Below are 19,504 nucleotides of genomic sequence, written 5' to 3' on the forward strand. Positions count from 1 at the left end.
ACAGTATGGCGTTGAAAACTAAGCACTCAAAGGAATTCTTAAACATAAACTAAGAAAGAAAAAGCTGGATAATAACCTGTTAAAGGATTTCAGACCAGAATATAATTGTTGCATAGGGTATATTATTTTATGCATGTATTTATAAAAATATTGAAATCACAATGAATTAAGTTTAGTGAATGCCAAAAATTATATTTCAAAAATCGGATTTAAAAACGTTATGTTTTAGCTATTTCCAGAAAGTATGTGGAAAATACATCACTGTGTTCGTTTTTAACATAATACCATTTTACACATAATACACATTTGTTAAGGGATGGAAAATAAAAAATTATGAGTTACAGTCGAAATAAAACTTGTATTTCCAAAAAGTATTGAAAATTTTTGAAACTAAGTACGTTAAAATAATTGTATTGCGTAATTAATTCTAGGGTTATATTTGTTCATAGCTAAGTTTTAAACTTGCATTCTTATTATCGTATAGAATATAGTAGAAAAAGAAATGCATTTCTCGTAAACAGTTTAAGTTTACACAACGACAAAATCATAATATATCAATTTTTTCAAACAGATTTAAAATAGATTCATTTCAGATGAAAAATATCTCGCCACTATTGCTAGTCTGATTAAAGGTTACATAGTACTTATATCTTTCATGCAACATTCTATATTGAATGTATATATGTGTATGATATTTATTACATCCCAAGCAAAACAAATATACACACATTATCATACTACATATGTATAAATATTAAATAAAACATTGCAATATAAACATATTTAAAGTAATATATAAAAAAGTAATACCCTAAAAAATAATAGTACCTATCTTAAACTGTACTCCACCTAAATAATAAAAAATAGTTATATTGTTATATAATACAAATACATGACAAGAGGTAAGCCTTAAATGTTTTTCTCGATATTACTTACAGATACATATTAAGTGCCAGGAACAAGGTGTTAATTAAGTTAAACAGCTATACTTAAACAAAATATTTTTTTTAATATTCTTTACGACAAAAGTTTAAAGATTTCGTTTTTTAAATTAATGCGAATTGTTGTAAACATCTTTGGTGCCTGAAAATAATAACTTTAGTAAAAAAATTGCTATAGCGTTTTGGTATATAATATTCATATTTGATACGCAATTTTAATATTTACTGACTGCACATTTAGAGAGTTATCAGATTATTAAACGGTTTGTTTCTATAAGTTTTTAAAAGCAAACTTTATAGAGTACTTAAAGAAGAAGAAAAAACTGTGTTGTAATAACTATGATGGGTGAAATAAAAGAGAAATGAAATGAATATCGTACAATATCGTTTTAAACGTCTGAAGCATCTGAGTAATGGGATTGCACATCATTGTAAGAGCATAAGATACGTGTGAAAACTTTGTTTACAACAGTTACATTGATTTAAAACTGTGTTTCAATATTTATGTATTCCTGTAAATTGACATTTATTTATGAATGCGTGATATATTTTAAAATAGGCAATACTAATGCTATTTGTAAAAGAAATTAAATAATAGATTACAGATAGTTTCTTATTATAAAATAAATTATGTTACAAGTAAGTACACTAATGAATTCAACTGAATTTTGCTTGTCTATTTTGTGTCTGTTATAAAACAGAGAGCTCATTTAATAATATGTTGTATTGCATACCAAGTTTATAAAGAACTGCAGTTACACGCGGCTTCTCACGTAATTTTATTTTCAAAATCTGGGACGTAGTGAGATATTTTTTAAATGGCATTCTTAATAACCCTGAAATAAGTGATAGTTACTGAAAGATATTCCAATCTCATGATAAAAATAGATTTAAGATTAAAGATGGAGCCCTGACATTTGTAAAAGCGTATGTCATTTGTAAAGTGTAACTGACTTTGACTGTGTATAACAATAACCGCTGTTGAGTAAGAAATATCCAGATAGGAAAATTAAAAGGTTTGGTAGAAATATACTTTTAACTGTACATTTAAAAAAATATTAACTGTGCAGTGCTGGGTCAGTACTGTACTGCAGATATCCAATCAAAGATACTATTTAACCTTTATTACAAATTTAGACTAATAAAATCCATCATAGTAGGTTCTTCATCCAGAGAAAAGTAGGTTTATTAAATCTGTGTATGTATATATATATATTTTATATATATATATATTATTTCCGTGATCGGGGAAACAAGGCAAAATCAACTCTAGCATAAAACTACTAAGACCGGAGTAAATTACAATGGCCATAAATATACAATTTTTGGATAGCAATCATGAAAATAATACAATTTTCTCTCAACAGGTTTTCTCTTTCTTCTTAAGAATTACAAGGAATATTATCTATATTAATACATTTTCTTTATATAACATTCCACCGTAATATAAAAGCAAGATAACTTTGTGATTTTTAATGAAGTTCGTTGATAAATCTTGATATTTACAAAGAGCCTTGAGTAATTCTTTTGCATAATAAACTCGTTTTTTTAAAGTCTTTACTATACGATCCCTATACTGAAAGGTATGATAACATTCCAAAAACTTCATAACAAATCGATTAAAATATTTCCTATTGTTTTTGTTTTAAATTTGTTTACCATATTTTTTCAAATAAAATGTACGTATATATGTTCTCTAAAATTTGTGTGTTACAATCATTTTATGATTTTAAAATCCAATAAATTCTTTTTCATTTAAATTATATAACGCGCATGATATCTTAAAATCTGTTCAAAATGTTCTGGTAGTTCGTTAAATTCATTAATATTTTATTGTAAACTGTTATTAAGCGTACGAAACTGCCTTAAAAACTAAGAGTACCTATTCTTTTCCATTTAAACTAAATAGCGAATAATTCATAAAAAATCGTTTAAGATTGACTGGAATTTGATTGAATTCATTATATTGGTTTTATTTTATAACGGGTTTAAGCGTAACAAGTGAAGAGATTTTGCAGAGTTCATTTACATAAGACGAGTTTTATGATTTAGTGAAATAATTTTCATTTAAGAAAGTTTTTTTCAAAAAATTTTGATAAATCTATCAAGATTAGTGAGCTATTCATCAAGTTTAGCTAGATTTTGTAGACAATTTATTGCAATCGTCTTCATGGTAGAACATAAGAATTCGACTTAAAGTAAAATAATTTTAAATTTAGAATGTTTTTCATAACATTTTGCTTAATCTTCCAAGATTCGTAATAATTTAGTACAAAATTCAATACCTCAAATGTTAGCAAATATCTAGAAACAATAAAAAGAAAACAAAGTGCTCTTATACGGATATTTAGCTACTTTGACAATTTTAGACGTAGCTTCAACGCATAAAATCGACAAAGAATACCAACAATGCAATAGCATCACAAAACATATCTTATTCTGTAGCCAGAAAGACTCAGAATGCAGTGGTAACCAACTTCAAGCGTCAAAAATTGAAATACTCCACTTGGTAGGCTAATTGAAAAAACTTGGTAGGCTAATAGCGTTAAATGTTATGATTTATGTTATTACTTATGTTATTATTTATTGTTATGACATTAAATTTAGGAAATATTATTTAAATTATAGAAACAAGCCAAGGAAAAATTTAAGACTTGCAAAGCTGTCGTATTATGCAAATGAGTTTGAAAAAAATGTAGGTAATGCTAAGGCCATATGGAACACTATGAACAGAATAACATGTCAGAGTAAATCTAGTAATAAGATATCTTTAAATATTAATGGACAAATTAATGATAATTTATTGTAAGGATATAGCTGAAGAGTTTAATAGGTATTTTCTTGGCGTTGTTCAAGAAGTTGTGGGAAGCTATACGATAAGTGAAAATTTGGAAAATATGACCTATTCCAATAGTTTTCCGGCACATTATGAAGTGAACAAGTTTTTTATGGAGCCAGTTTTAAGTTCAGATATAGAGAGGGTTATTAAAACCTTAAAAAAACTGTAAATCACCAGGATTAGATGGTGTCCATTCTAACATGATAAAAATAATACATCCAGCAATATTGGACATTTTAACTTTCATTGTGAATTTAAGTTTCGAAACAGGGGTATTCCCCCAAAAGTTGAAACACGCAGTTGTCATGCCTATTTACAAAGCGGGTCCGTCTAATGTATGCTCTAATTTTAGACCCATATCTTTAGTTTCAACCTTTTCTAAGGTTTTTTAAAAGATTATGAAAGAATAAAATGTTGCTTTTCTTAAATAAAAATATTTTTTTTTTTTTCAAAGAATCAGTACGGGTTTAGGGCAGGACTAAGTACTGAGTTAGCCTTGTGCAGCTTTATGGAGAAGATTAATGCGGGGATAAACGATGGGAAATTTGTAACTGGACTGTTTATTGATATTAAGAAGGCATTTGACACCGTAGATCATGAGATTTTGCTAGAAAAAATTGGGTAACTGTGGATTTAGAGGTACAGCTCAAAAGTGGTTTAGTAGTTATTTAAGCAAACGACAGCAATGTGTCAAAGTGGAAAATAGTTTTAGCGAAAGAGGGGAAGTTATTTGTGGAGTGCCACAAGGTTCTGTACTGAGTGCAATCTTGTTTATAATTTTTATTAATGATTTGTGTAATGGAAACTTCAAGGAGGAATTAACAGCTTTTGCAGATGATACTGCTATCTGCTATAAGGAGAAGACAAGGGAACTTATAACTTGCAATATGAGAATGGATTTAAATGCTCTTAACTGGTGGTTTAGAAAGAATAAATTGGTCTTGAAAACTGAAAAGACTACGTATATTAATTTTTCTTTGAGACAAAATTTTAATGTAAAAAATGACTTAGTTTATAAATGTCAAGTCTATTTAGAAAGTGGAATTTTATGTGATAATTGTGCTAAAGTTCAAAAAGGTACCAGCACAAAATATTTAGGAGTTTTATTGGACCAAGATTTAAATTGGAAGTTACATCTTACAAAATTGAAAAATAAAATTCTACAAAGTGTACGTCTGTTCTATTTTGTCCGCGACATGTGTCCCCAGAGTATTCTAAGAACTCTTTACTTTGCTCTAGTTAATAGTAGATTAGAGTATGGTATTACATGTTGGGGAGGAACCTACATTACAAATTTGAAACCACTTGTTACTTTGCAGAAAGTGTTTGTAAGAATTATTCTGAAGAAAAGTAGACTTGATTCGTCTTTTCCATGTTTTATCCAGCTCAGAATATTACCATTGGGATCTCTTTTCATATTTAAAACCTTGAAATTCGTATTTAACAATAAAAATTTTAAAAATAATGAAATTTTGCATAAAATGAATACAAGAAGCACTTGTAATATTTTTGTTCCGAAACCTAATTTAACTTTTTATACTAAAACATTTAACTTCTTAGCACCATGGCTATTTAATAAACTGAGTGATGATATTAAATTACAAACAAACTATAGATTATTTGTTGAACTAGTCAGGGTGTGGTTGCTAACTCAGGAGAATCCTGAGACTTTATTGTGTATTGTACGATGACATTACATAAATAAATTGACAAAATAGGTTTTTGTTTTAAGGAGACATTGTTAGGTAACAATGGTAGGCATCCATACAGGTTTCATGTATACCTATGTATGTATGCGGTATGTTTGTATATGTATGTATCTGTATAAGTGTGTGTGTGTGTGTGTGTGTGTGTGTGTGTGTGTGTGTGTGTGTGTGCGCTCGCGTGTAAAATATGATTGATTTAGGCATTTTGTTAAGAAGAGAAAGTATTTTGTTTTTTGTATGTTGTACTTGATTATTGTAATTAGTTATATTTTTAGTAAATACAAAAAGATATAATGCTTTGTTTTGTTTTTAGGCTATTTAATTAGTTCAGTTTGTAGATTAGTACATTGAAATGTATAAGGTTTGGCATAGAAGCACATCTTTTGTTTTTAATTTTTATTTGTTATATCACAGTAGAGTTGTTAATAAATTATAAACTAATGCTCCTGAACTCATTAATTTTTAATAGTTATAATTATTATTATGATGGAACCCCTAGATGGGCTAATTAGTAGCCTTAGGGGCCCTATTATTTTCCTTTTGAGGTCAGCCTGGGTCTTAGAATATGTATAATTTTACTATTCCATTGTTTTGAGATTTAAAAATGCTAAATATGTTTTGTAAAGTATGACTTCATGAGGAGAATAAAGATATTTATTTATTTATTTATGTTGGCCACTGGTGTGGTTGTGGGGCAATCGTAGTTTTTATGGTAGGTTTATAATATTTTGTGAAGTTGATAGAATAAGGTGTATCTAGTTACGAATATTAAGTGAAAAATACAAAACCGTTGTTCAAAAGTTCTGTGACACTGAAGAAGCATTTTAAAAGTAAATACTAACTGGTAAAATATATCCAAAGTCTTTTAGAATTTGATTCTTAATGTTTTTCATTTTCATTTTTGATTCACTTAATGAGAAAGAGGTAAAAGAGGCGAGAAAGGTACGTAGAGCACGATAACCCGTATAATTGCAGAAAGTACGTGATATCTGTTTGTCTAAAACTTACGAATTAAAATGGAATTGTTTTTGGTACCAAATTTTAATTCATATAAAACCACGTTTCCCTTTGTGTTTTCATTTACGTGACGGAAAATCATATAACAACAACAAACAACAACAACAACAACAATAATAATAATAATAATAATAATAATGATATAACGAGGATTGTATTGGATTATTGAAACATCGCGTTTGCACTAAGTGTGCACGATGACTTTTAGCCGAACAGGAACTTGGCAGAAGTACGGATGATGAATTGAGATGTGAATAGTCTGTTTTGTAATTTGTGGTTTGTTTAACCTTCCCAACATGAGAATGTTGAGCTAAGCTCCAATTCACCTTCCTCCTAGTGCAGCGCCTGGGATCTGACACTGTTACAGACTTTACTCCTGAAATCTGGAGTCATGTTCGTCTGGAGAGATAAAAAAGTCGGCGACGAAGAAGCTCAAAATAAACTCGTTGCGTCATTTCGACATGAGAGACACCAAGACCACAAGATATAGTATAATCTAAGTGAAGAGGTATTCTCATTGACTCATCAGGTGTGCAATTGATGATTCCCATGGAATTAACCCTTCCCAGCATAGATACTTTCCAACATGCTTATTTGCGAGCCAATCTTTGATGATTAGTAGCTTTTATAACATAATCCGTCATTGACACGAATTTTTAGCATTTCAAAGAGCATTTCAGAATTAGTAAATTGAGAGTCCCTGAGTATCTCTGAGCCATTGTAGATACACTCATATAATTTTTACCATAATGGCATTCCGATCGAACATTATTCATTGATGTATTCGTTAAAGTATAGCATATTTTACTGCGAATGCTCCACTCGTATCGAAACATTTTCCTCCGCCTGACGGAAGGAAGCTGCGGCCAGCAACGGATGCGGTAACCAACGGCTACCGACTGTTGGTTGTCTGTTCAATGGTCAGTATCCAGGATCTTGTGACCATGGATCGCGCTAAACCCGGCTCCTTCAAGAAACGGCTGACCCGCGTGTTGAGTCTGGGAGGGATTGAGCCACCCACCCTTCCGCCCAGCCCGGTCCGGAAGATCAACGGCAAGTTAAGGCCAATGTAAGTCATATATAAGAAAAAATATCTGCTCTGCTACATCATATCTTCTTTTATAGCAGGAATATTAAAATAATAACAATACAAGCTATTTTTGTGCAAACGCAGTTTGAAGTGCGTTGAGAAGTTAGTGATTTACTACATGAATCAATAAATGTTATTTGTTAAATTTATTAATCCAAAATACTATCAAAATATTTAAACATGAACGGATTTTTACAAAGGTTAGCTACGAAGATTGAAATCTATCCTCTTATTCAGGTGGATACAAAGGTTAAGCTAACATAAATCAATATAAAAGCAAGTAGGTTATTGATTTGTGCTTGCTTATTAAGTATTATGTACTAAGTCTTTTTACACCTTAAACAGAGCATAGATTTCAATCCTTGAAACGTAGTGTTCTGTCCTTGTAACATATAAACGTGTCAAATGTTGTAAATCCTGTTTTTCTCTCGTAGTATAACCTGTTTAATCACATTTTGATTATCAGATAATCTCAGGCCCATATAATATATATATATATAGGTGTAAATAATACCTATTTATATCTATAGGTCCATATAAAAACCTTATATTATATTTATACGGGTGTCTAGTTTTAAATACATATTTTCAAAATTTTTCAGAAAAGGTAATTGTGATAAATATATTGATAAGTCTATATATTCTGGATAATGCGGGTATTATATATTTAATTTAGTTGGACTGGATATATAATAAGTCTGGGTATCCAAAGATACAGAAGGAAGTTGGACTTTCCACTTCTATTAATACTTCGTGTGGGGGAACCATGACCTCTGATGGATTAATTATAGACGCTTAATAAATTGAACAAGATTTAATAAAACTGGCCAGTTCACTTTAACGATTAACAAGGCAGCCCGATTTTAGCTTTATAATAACAATTTTAAACCGAAAAACATTTCCGATTTTATTTTTAATCGTTGGTTTATGGGAGATGTCACATGCTAAAGATACAATTAGTACGCATACAAACCTTTTTATTACTATATTAATCGTTCAAGTACTAAAAAATATAAACTGTACAAAAAATAAAAAAGTAATAAAAGAATACGAATTAGTTATATGAGTGATCGTATTTGTTTAAATTTGGTAACATTTTTATAAACTACGATTAAAAATGGAAGCGTAAACTGTTTGAAAATCAACATTTTTCTTATGGGCTAAATCTCAAGGTCGTATCTTTACATCCAGCTCTTAAGCATAGAATAATAATGTTATACAATACCTTACTCTATGTCTTGACATCGTGAGAGCTCTTGGGTCAGCGAGGTCTGAAATCCCTCAGGGGTCGTTTGGACAGAGTATAATTTTTAATCCATCTGTAATAAAATTAATGCTATCAAAGATAATATAATGTTTCAGGAGTGATGGGGGAGTGCAGGGGGCAACATTCTACCTCCCATCTCCAGTCACCTCTCCTACAAGGTTAGTGGGATTTTATAACTTATTGCTTTTCTTAATTGAACGCTTACATTTTAAATCAAGTCACCACATCCACAATAGACTGTTGTGAAGCCTGAAGCCCTTCAGTCTCGAGTAGCAAGCCTACCACTAATCTGTTTACTGCACGGGGTAACTTTGCCACGCTCTCTACAGTTTCTTTTTCTATGGTAGCATTGTTTTGTTCAAGTTATAAAAATTTATTTCATCATAAACAACAATAAACAATTCATTTTAAGGTAGCAAAGAACGTGATTAGCTATAATTCAGTTCTAGCCCGTTGAAAATTACAACAATTACCTGATATTGACTGCACGATGGCAGTGTAGAAAAGATTATGTTTTAGTTGATGCTATAAGTCTACATCTTTGGTAAGAAATCAAACTGAAAAAGTTATATGGCGGTTGGTTCACAGTCAGAGGTTAGGAAGCATTGATCATAATTTATCTTCAAAAATTAATGTGAAAATCATAAAATCTTAATCAATATTATATATCACCTAAAACAATTAATCTACTAACTTAATTATTGCCATTGATAATAAACCATTACATAAACAAAAATAGTCAGTATTTGTATTTAATGTATTGCAAATAATTTAGTTGAATATATATTTGTCATCGGATCCTTTATTTCATAAACGAAATTTCTATTGTATGGAGATCAACGAAATTAAAACTAAAAATTATTTTATGGATAGGGCGACATTTTTGATGTTCATAATCGCCAAACTAATTAGTTTCCAGAAGAATTGGCATGTCTTCTGTTGAACTGTGAGGAAATCAGTTTAAAATAAATTATTTATATAAATGATGGCTCATTTACTATAAAAATAAAATGTAAATGCTAAAAACCATAAAAATTAATGAAATCTCAAGAACGATAAATATAGTGCCTGTTTAATAAATATTTAAAATGTCTTATAATCTCCACTTTAAAAACTTGTTAATTGATTTCCACGAACAAATTTTGAACTATTTTTCTCACAGCCTTTGGTTACAGTGAAACAGTGTTTGATTTCAGCTTTTACTATTTTAAGAAACAAAACAAAGCTGTGCTATTTTTACTAAATCAGCAGAAAAAAATAGGAATCCACAGAATTGAATAATGTCTGTGAAAGATTTTTATAGATAAGACGATGTTCAATGGAATCATCAGTTTCGGACATTTTGCTAATTATTGAAGCAGTTAAAACCTCCAATTGAAAGCCAATTTGCCTTTACAGTAAAAAGTGACATTAAGTTGTGTTATGTAGATGAACATTTCTATTTAGTTTTAAGGAATAGTGTTATTGCAATGCTTTATTCTATCAGTTTAAACACGTAATACATGAAGTAGAGCATATTGTAAGAGTACCGTAATACATTTTCCGTTAGGCTTATTGTTCTTGATATATTATAGTTAGCCAATAATACTCTACTTGGTTGAAATTTTTTTCTTAATTAAGTTTTGGGACTATCCACTAAAACTAGTTTGATTCGGTTTTTGTGGAACTGATGGGGGCAGCCTTGGCACCGACTGTTTCCCCCCAAATTCACTCATACTGTAGCTGATATCGTTCATGTCCCCATAACTGATTTTTAAAATTGCCAAAGAACTCTCATTACAAAAATCAACCTGGATCACTGATCAGCGCATCCATCTGGAGGCGACTGAACAGCTTCGTGCCCAGGGAGGACCGAATATTGAACTGAAAGCATTACGTTTGATAGCGCTACGTATAAATTATTATCTCATTGAGATTGTTTATTACCGCCCTCTTCATGTAATGTCAAATTTCAAACATAAGGTTCAGTACAAAGCTGTGGAGGAGGCAGCGCCTCATCAGGACCTGGAAGCATCTGCAAGCTGGTATTACCTGTCCGTCGTCGTCCGACAGTTTTCATTTTCGTTGACGTCTAACTCACTTGTACAAGGATCCTTGTTCAGGAATCAGTTCTTTGCTGCCGGTAGATATCCAGAATAGACCACGGCATTGATAGCTTTTGGTGAAATATAGGTAGTAAGTGCACAGCAATCACTCCAAATGTTTGAACGGGAGTGTTCTAGTGTATGGAATGTTCTAGCTTGGGTTCTCGCATGATTACCACCAAATAGGTGGAAGTGAGTTATAGCTGCGTTCTCCAACTGGTGTGTTGAGACCATATATACATAGTCGATGGATCAATCCAGCAGTAATCTGCCGTACACATCTATTGGGTTGGTCAGATGAAGGTTACACATCGGTTTTTGCTATACCCAGAGGAGACTCCTCTGGCAGGTATAAACCACGAAAAGTGAACACTCCTGGGAGATGGAGTGTCACAGCGCTGAGGAGCGTGAATTGTTCCTCCTTGAGTTCTTGTCCCGATGACATGTGGCAGTGACCAAAGCTAATTTACAACTAGTGTGTAGGGACGCTACAGAGTATGGAGTGTTCCAGGTCGGGTGTGAAGAGTGCTTATCCAACCTCTTCTCATTGTGGCTGGAGCTTTAAATAGAGCTGAAACTGGGACACGAGCTCACGTAGTAGTTGAGTAATGAAACATACATTAACACTTCTTTCTATATAAAATTGTATATCACTTGAATATTTTGTTATAGTTTTGGAATACGTATAAAACAAAGATGTACTCGTATAAGTAAAAGCAAACATTTCACAATAGGAAAATTCATTCCTCTGCTGTACATGTTCTGATTGTTGATTTCAAGAGTCAACAAATGCGATTCATTAATGCCATCCACTACGTTCTTGTAATTCCAATTAGTTTACAATGCAAACGCTGTGAATACCGCACTGCACAATGAATGTCGGAATCGCGTGCATAGTTTGCACAGTACCTTAAATTGTTAGTTACGTTTACTAACAAATAATAGCACCATTAGTATTATCGTTTGTAATGAATTACATAGTTTACTGATAATTCACAACTAGGGACTTATTAAATGTGAGCGAATGATTTAGTTGAAATTAAAATTAAATACCTAACTCTGCCTTTTATTTATATAGACAACTTTCGTATTAAATTTATAATTAGTGCAATTTTAAAATATTCAAATCAAATTTTAATATGTTTTTTGTAGACCTAAACTCATAATCAAGATCGTAAATTAACGAAATAGGTCCGAGAGGGAGTTTCGAATGTTAATATCTTGTATTGGAGTTTATGGAAAGTCAATACATTTAAAGCTGTTTAAATTAATTTTTACCCACTGTATATTTTTGGATTGCATGAATGGCTGATACGAGATAGTAACGTATAACGTTCGCCATTTATGGAAAGGATGTTTTGAAGGAGGTTGAAATCAAAATATCCATATTCATGTCATGTGAAACCTTTTGTGCTGTTTTGTTTGTCCCAGGTTAAGCGTTAGAGATGGTTTTGTAGCCTTAACGTCAGTCTGATAAAATAAGACATCCTTAAACTTTTTACTTTAAATTTAGATTTTACACGAAATGATTACAATGACTTCTACTACTACTACAATACACTGTACCACTTGGAAGCAAAAGTGTTAAAACAGGCTGTTACAAGGTTTTAACAAAATAAGTCAGTCATGAAAAAAACTAATTGTACCTATTTATTTCGACCCACTCAATAATTAATTAGTGTTCTGCAAAGATTTTGTCAAGATAAAAATATCAATCTTTTGGATATAATTGTGTAATATTTTTATAAATTGGTTTTTCAGTTGGGAATTATAGATGAGAATCGTACAGATAACATCAAAGTTCTCACAGCGTTGAAACATTGCTTACACAGTTAAATTCTTTAAATATTTCGGCTTCTCTCTGGAGAGTCATCAGTCAAAATATGTTAAACTGTAACCGCCATTAACAAGCGTTTGTCGGTATAGTCGTGTTGAAAGGGGTGGAGCTTAGCTGAAGTTTAACGAACCAACTACCAACCATGATCAATAGTGCTACTTATCAGCCAGCTTGTCAACGATATGCCATCTTGTTATTTAAACTTATTTCTTTTTTCTTATTTCTAAGATTTCTCTTAGTAACCTTAAATTATAATCATACGAATATTTATTTTTTATTGCTTCAGCAACGAACTAAAATAAATAATTTTATTCAGCATACTTAACAAATTCAGTATATATTTCTGTAGTTTAAATTGATTATTTTATGACAAAAAGAGGTTATGAGTTGAAATCTTTACATTTCGAATAATTGGATTAAAACCATTTAGATTATTCAGACTTTAACACTGTTTGATACATAGAACATGTTTGAAGAGGGGAGGGTTGAAATATAAACACAATTACCATAAAATGTGTTTAGAATATTTACGTACTATTTCAACCACAATCGTAAGAAAGGTAGACTTTATATGACTTTGATATTTAAACACTAAATTGAATATCCCATTCATAGGTAAAGGTGTTGCTTTGGCGAATCGAATAGGTCGCACATTTAAAGTGCAGTGTTATTTTCAGTTATTTAGAAGACCTGCCGTTTCGAAACCGTACAAAATACTTGTAAACGAGTAATAAAGTTATAAATACATTACTGGTTTCTAAGAATGTAGTTTTTTAATTCTTTATTTTTTATCAGTATTGAATCATAACCCAGATAAACATGTACTAATGTAAAAACCACAATTTTAGATAATGTAAACGATTGATTTATTTAGTGAAACAAGTCAATAATGTCCGCTATAATGAGACTGTAACTAATGGAGTCTCATAATAATTATGTAACTAACATAATTCCGAAGATTACAGATAGCAAAGTTGAGAATAATTACGGAATTCGCAGGCCATTTTCAACTTTTCCCTTAAATTTGTCTATACATCGTAAGAACCCTAGATGCCGGCCTTATTGAAAATTATACAATTAAATAATAGCAATACAAGTGAATACAATAACTATCGGTATTTCAAAGGAATTCCATCCCAACTGTGTATACAAATGGTACTTAAAAATTTAAAGATGGCGGCAGTCCTCATTTGTTTGTTTGAACGTTTTTAGGACGTTTTTAAAGAGGTAATTATTTCTGGCATACCTTATGCATCTTTAGGGTTCCAATATGGCGGTTGCTCAAAGTTTTAAAACCGAAAATTTAAACCTCACAGGGCGCCGAGAAAAACGGAAACGTAGTTTAAGAATTCTGTCATAATTTACAACTTTGTTTTATACGTTTCGAAATCTCCTAACGTTTGAACACGGGGTCAGTTTTGTTGCTAAATTCTGGAATTCCTCAGGGATTCTATTTAGGTCCTCTATTTTTGTTGTCGCTTATCTATGCTATAAACGTCCATTCTAAATTGTAAGATCCAGAAGTACACTGGCAATATTTAGATCTTATTACCGATCGCCTGAATGGTACATCAGTTAATTCTGCAACTAACCATTTATTCTGCTTTAAGATCAATTACATCCACCTCAACTTCAGGTATAACGGAGGTAGTTTCTTTTATTCGAACATTAATCATGTGTACTTTGTATACAGTTTTTGAATTTAGAGTATTGCACTGTATTATGGCAATGTTCGCCACAAAACTCCGTTTAGTAAAGTACACAGTAATTAAATGTAACGTGGAAGTGCAGGAAGCAGTTGGAGATATATCACTGTCAGAGGCGCTGGTTGTGAACCCAGGAACTAATAATACTAATGACTACGATGACACGGGCCGAGCTAACTCCGCACCGTGTCTGCTAGCAAGGTCACTGGCCTACACACTGCACTGACTAAAACTGTCGTACACTGCACGTGACTGAGGCCACGTGACCTCTCGTACCAGGAGAGGAGAAGGAATCGCATGGACAGATTTTGGTGTGGTTGTGGAGGATAGGAGAAGGGATTAGTATAAATAAATACATTAGTTAAAATAAATAAATTTAAACTGTTACAGTTGATGTGGAAACGAAAATAGAAGAACCGTAAAGATAAGATAATGGGAAACAGAAAGGAAAACTGGTGAATTAAATACTAGTTGTAAATGACAATAAAGCTTATTTTTAGGATGAGGAAAGAAAACCTGTCTCAGTTTATTATATAAAACATGTCGCGTTGAAAAGTTATTACTTATCTATATTATTATTAGTGTAGTGGGAAGATTTCAAGGTCATAACAACATTTTATCTACATATATTCTGTAAGCGGAATATACATACAGTCAGTCATATTTATTACAGCGATGTTACAGAGAATCATAGGCGTAGAATCGTCCAAATGAGTTGTAAGAACCATTACAATTAAGGTATATGTATTTAAATTTCTGTAAGTAAGAGCTAGTAGTGTAAGTAGAATTATTTTCTGCAAGGATGGAAAACAATTGCATTTTATTCCATCAATACGAAAAGTCAAAATCGAGCAAATTTTACAAAGGTTGTTAAACAACAAATAATCAGATCACAATTAATTAAAAACTAATTTATTATTTATATATTAATGTCTTAAAACTGTAGACAAACTGTACAGGTATACATAAATTGTATATTTTTTATTATACATTTCAAGATTTTTGTTCTAGGGAAGAATTGATCCGCGGGCCCACTCCACGATTTCGCTATGATAATACCACCCTTAGTGATCTAATTATTATATCTAAATTTAGGACATATCCTTCATTCATCGATGATTTTATTACAATGATGAGATTGTACTTAGATTTTTACTGTAATTTTGGTTATCTGCTTCCCAATTACGTGTTTGGCTTCAGTGCACTCCAAATTGTTTGGTATATTTAGTGTTATTATATATTCAATTGGCTTGACTATAAACATATTTTGATATGAAATAAAAAATTATAATCATAGCTACATTTTATAACTACCCTACATTAGTGAACATATCGAAAAATGTTGGTTAAATAATTGAAATAGTGTTTAAGCTTAACTATTTTATAATACTTTAACAGCATATACAACCTATAACTTGGAGGGAGGAGTTGTTATTTGATTTTACTATCACAAGAACAAAATAAAAAGTTTTTTAAAGAGAAACACAAAACTGATTTCGAGTCCAAATACACGTATACAAGGTAGGGGGGGGGGGGTAATCTAGACCACGTGTCGCGTATCAGGCTTCCCTAAGAATAGAATGTGGGACATCCCGTGAATGGACATCATCACCGAATTCGATCTTTCCTAACGAGAAATTAAGTGTCGTGATTAGTTTTAAGTCTTTAGTTCAATTGTTTCTGGAGACATTCTCCGGACAGAAATAAGAGAAATTTTGCATACCTGAAGAGTGATAGGCTTCGCTAACTTTTAGTAAAATAATTCGTAAGTTACAATAATACAATATTTAACTAGAATACTTCAATTAGAGAAAGTAAGAGTACGCCAGACTTCGTGTCACGAAACAGGCTTCCCTTTAGCTCAATTCGATCACGAACTATCCTGTAGGAAACAGACAGAAGGGTAATTTTGTAACCCTCCTGAGTGAAAGAGAAATATGCACAATTTCAAGTGAATCACTGAACTCATTTTCGAGATGCCTGGCAGTTAGTTACGCTTCCTTACATTGAGCCACATTCCATGGAGAGACATTACCATAATCGAACTTGAATTTTGCCTATATAGAAATGAAGTTTAATGCAGTATCAAGTCTATCGCTCAACTTATTCTCTAGATGTCTGGCGGACAGTTACGCTTCCTACCACTGAGCCAAACTCCATGGAGGGATACAACCAACATCGAACTTGAATGTTGCCACATGTTGCCTATGTAGAAATGAAGCTTAATTCAAAGTTCTAAGTCTATAGCTCAACTCGTCCTCGAGAAGTCGGACAGTCAGTTACGCTTCCTACCACTGAGCCAAACTCCATGGAGGGATACAACCAACATCGAACTTGAATGTTGCCACATGTTGCCTATGTAGAAATGAAGCTTAATTCAAAGTTCTAAGTCTATAGCTCAACTCGTCCTCGAGATGTCGGACAGTCAGTTACGCTTCCTACCACTGAGCCACATTCCATAGAGGGATACAGCCATCATCGAACTTGAATGTTGCCACATGTTGCCTATGTAGAAATGAAGCTTAATTCAAAGTTCTAAGTCTATAGCTCAACTCGTCCTCGAGAAGTCGGACAGTCAGTTACGCTTCCTACCACTGAGCCAAACTCCATGGAGGGATACAACCAACATCGAACTTGAATGTTGCCACATGTTGCCTATGTAGAAATGAAGCTTAATTCAAAGTTCTAAGTCTATAGCTCAACTCGTCCTCGAGAAGTCGGACAGTCAGTTACGCTTCCTACCACTGAGCCAAACTCCATGGAGGGATACAACCAACATCGAACTTGAATGTTGCCACATGTTGCCTATGTAGAAATGAAGCTTAATTCAAAGTTCTAAGTCTATAGCTCAACTCGTCCTCGAGATGTCGGACAGTCAGTTACGCTTCCTACCACTGAGCCACATTCCATAGAGGGATACAGCCAACATCGAACTTGAATGTTGCCACATGTTGCCTATGTAGAAATGAAGCTTAATTCAAAGTTCTAAGTCTATAGCTCAACTCGTCCTCGAGAAGTCGGACAGTCAGTTACGCTTCCTACCACTGAGCCAAACTCCATGGAGGGATACAACCAACATCGAACTTGAATGTTGCCACATGTTGCCTATGTAGAAATGAAGCTTAATTCAAAGTTCTAAGTCTATAGCTCAACTCGTCCTCGAGATGTCGGACAGTCAGTTACGCTTCCTACCACTGAGCCACATTCCATAGAGGGATACAGCCATCATCGAACTTGAATGTTGCCACATGTTGCCTATGTAGAAATGAAGCTTAATTCAAAGTTCTAAGTCTATAGCTCAACTCGTCCTCGAGATGTCGGACAGTCAGTTACGCTTCCTACCACTGAGCCACATTCCATAGAGGGATACAGCCATCATCGAACTTGAATGTTGCCACATGTTGCCTATGTAGAAATGAAGCTTAATTCAAAGTTCTAAGTCTATAGCTCAACTCGTCCTCGAGATGTCGGACAGTCAGTTACGCTTCCTACCACTGAGCCACATTCCATAGAGGGATACAGCCATCATCGAACTTGAATGTTGCCACATGTTGCCTATGTAGAAATGAAGCTTAATTCAAAGTTCTAAGTCTATAGCTCAACTCGTCCTCGAGAAGTCGGACAGTCAGTTACGCTTCCTACCACTGAGCCAAACTCCATGGAGGGATACAACCAACATCGAACTTGAATGTTGCCACATGTTGCCTATGTAGAAATGAAGCTTAATTCAAAGTTCTAAGTCTATAGCTCAACTCGTCCTCGAGAAGTCGGACAGTCAGTTACGCTTCCTACCACTGAGCCAAACTCCATGGAGGGATACAACCAACATCGAACTTGAATGTTGCCACATGTTGCCTATGTAGAAATGAAGCTTAATTCAAAGTTCTAAGTCTATAGCTCAACTCGTCCTCGAGAAGTCGGACAGTCAGTTACGCTTCCTACCACTGAGCCAAACTCCATGGAGGGATACAACCAACATCGAACTTGAATGTTGCCACATGTTGCCTATGTAGAAATGAAGCTTAATTCAAAGTTCTAAGTCTATAGCTCAACTCGTCCTCGAGAAGTCGGACAGTCAGTTACGCTTCCTACCACTGAGCCAAACTCCATGGAGGGATACAACCAACATCGAACTTGAATGTTGCCACATGTTGCCTATGTAGAAATGAAGCTTAATTCAAAGTTCTAAGTCTATAGCTCAACTCGTCCTCGAGATGTCGGACAGTCAGTTACGCTTCCTACCACTGAGCCACATTCCATAGAGGGATACAACCAACATCGAACTTGAATGTTGCCACATGTTGCCTATGTAGAAATGAAGCTTAATTCAAAGTTCTAAGTCTATAGCTCAACTCGTCCTCGAGAAGTCGGACAGTCAGTTACGCTTCCTACCACTGAGCCAAACTCCATGGAGGGATACAACCAACATCGAACTTGAATGTTGCCACATGTTGCCTATGTAGAAATGAAGCTTAATTCAAAGTTCTAAGTCTATAGCTCAACTCGTCCTCGAGATGTCGGACAGTCAGTTACGCTTCCTACCACCGAGCCACATTCCATAGAGGGATACAGCCATCATCGAACTTGAATGTTGCCACATGTTGCCTATGTAGAAATGAAGCTTAATTCAAAGTTCTAAGTCTATAGCTCAACTCGTCCTCGAGAAGTCGGACAGTCAGTTACGCTTCCTACCACTGAGCCAAACTCCATGGAGGGATACAACCAACATCGAACTTGAATGTTGCCACATGTTGCCTATGTAGAAATGAAGCTTAATTCAAAGTTCTAAGTCTATAGCTCAACTCGTCCTCGAGATGTCGGACAGTCAGTTACGCTTCCTACCACTGAGCCACATTCCATAGAGGGATACAGCCATCATCGAACTTGAATGTTGCCACATGTTGCCTATGTAGAAATGAAGCTTAATTCAAAGTTCTAAGTCTATAGCTCAACTCGTCCTCGAGAAGTCGGACAGTCAGTTACGCTTCCTACCACTGAGCCAAACTCCATGGAGGGA

General features: G+C 33.4%; 1 protein-coding gene across 1 annotated transcript in view; it reads left to right on the forward strand.

The window, feature by feature from the left end:
* The first annotated feature begins 7,427 nt into the window (after window positions 1-7,427).
* LOC124362681 overlaps window positions 7,428-19,504 on the forward strand; it is a 63,217-nt gene continuing 51,140 nt past the window's right edge. Inside the window, exons 1-2 of the mRNA XM_046817382.1 lie at window positions 7,428-7,572; window positions 8,956-9,018. Coding sequence (XP_046673338.1) covers window positions 7,448-7,572; window positions 8,956-9,018 — 188 coding nt within the window. The 5' untranslated portion in view covers window positions 7,428-7,447. The remainder of the gene's footprint in view (window positions 7,573-8,955; window positions 9,019-19,504) is intronic.

The sequence above is a fragment of the Homalodisca vitripennis genome, chromosome 5, assembly GCF_021130785.1.
Source record: "Homalodisca vitripennis isolate AUS2020 chromosome 5, UT_GWSS_2.1, whole genome shotgun sequence".
In the NCBI taxonomy this organism is placed as follows: Eukaryota; Metazoa; Arthropoda; class Insecta; order Hemiptera; family Cicadellidae; genus Homalodisca; species Homalodisca vitripennis.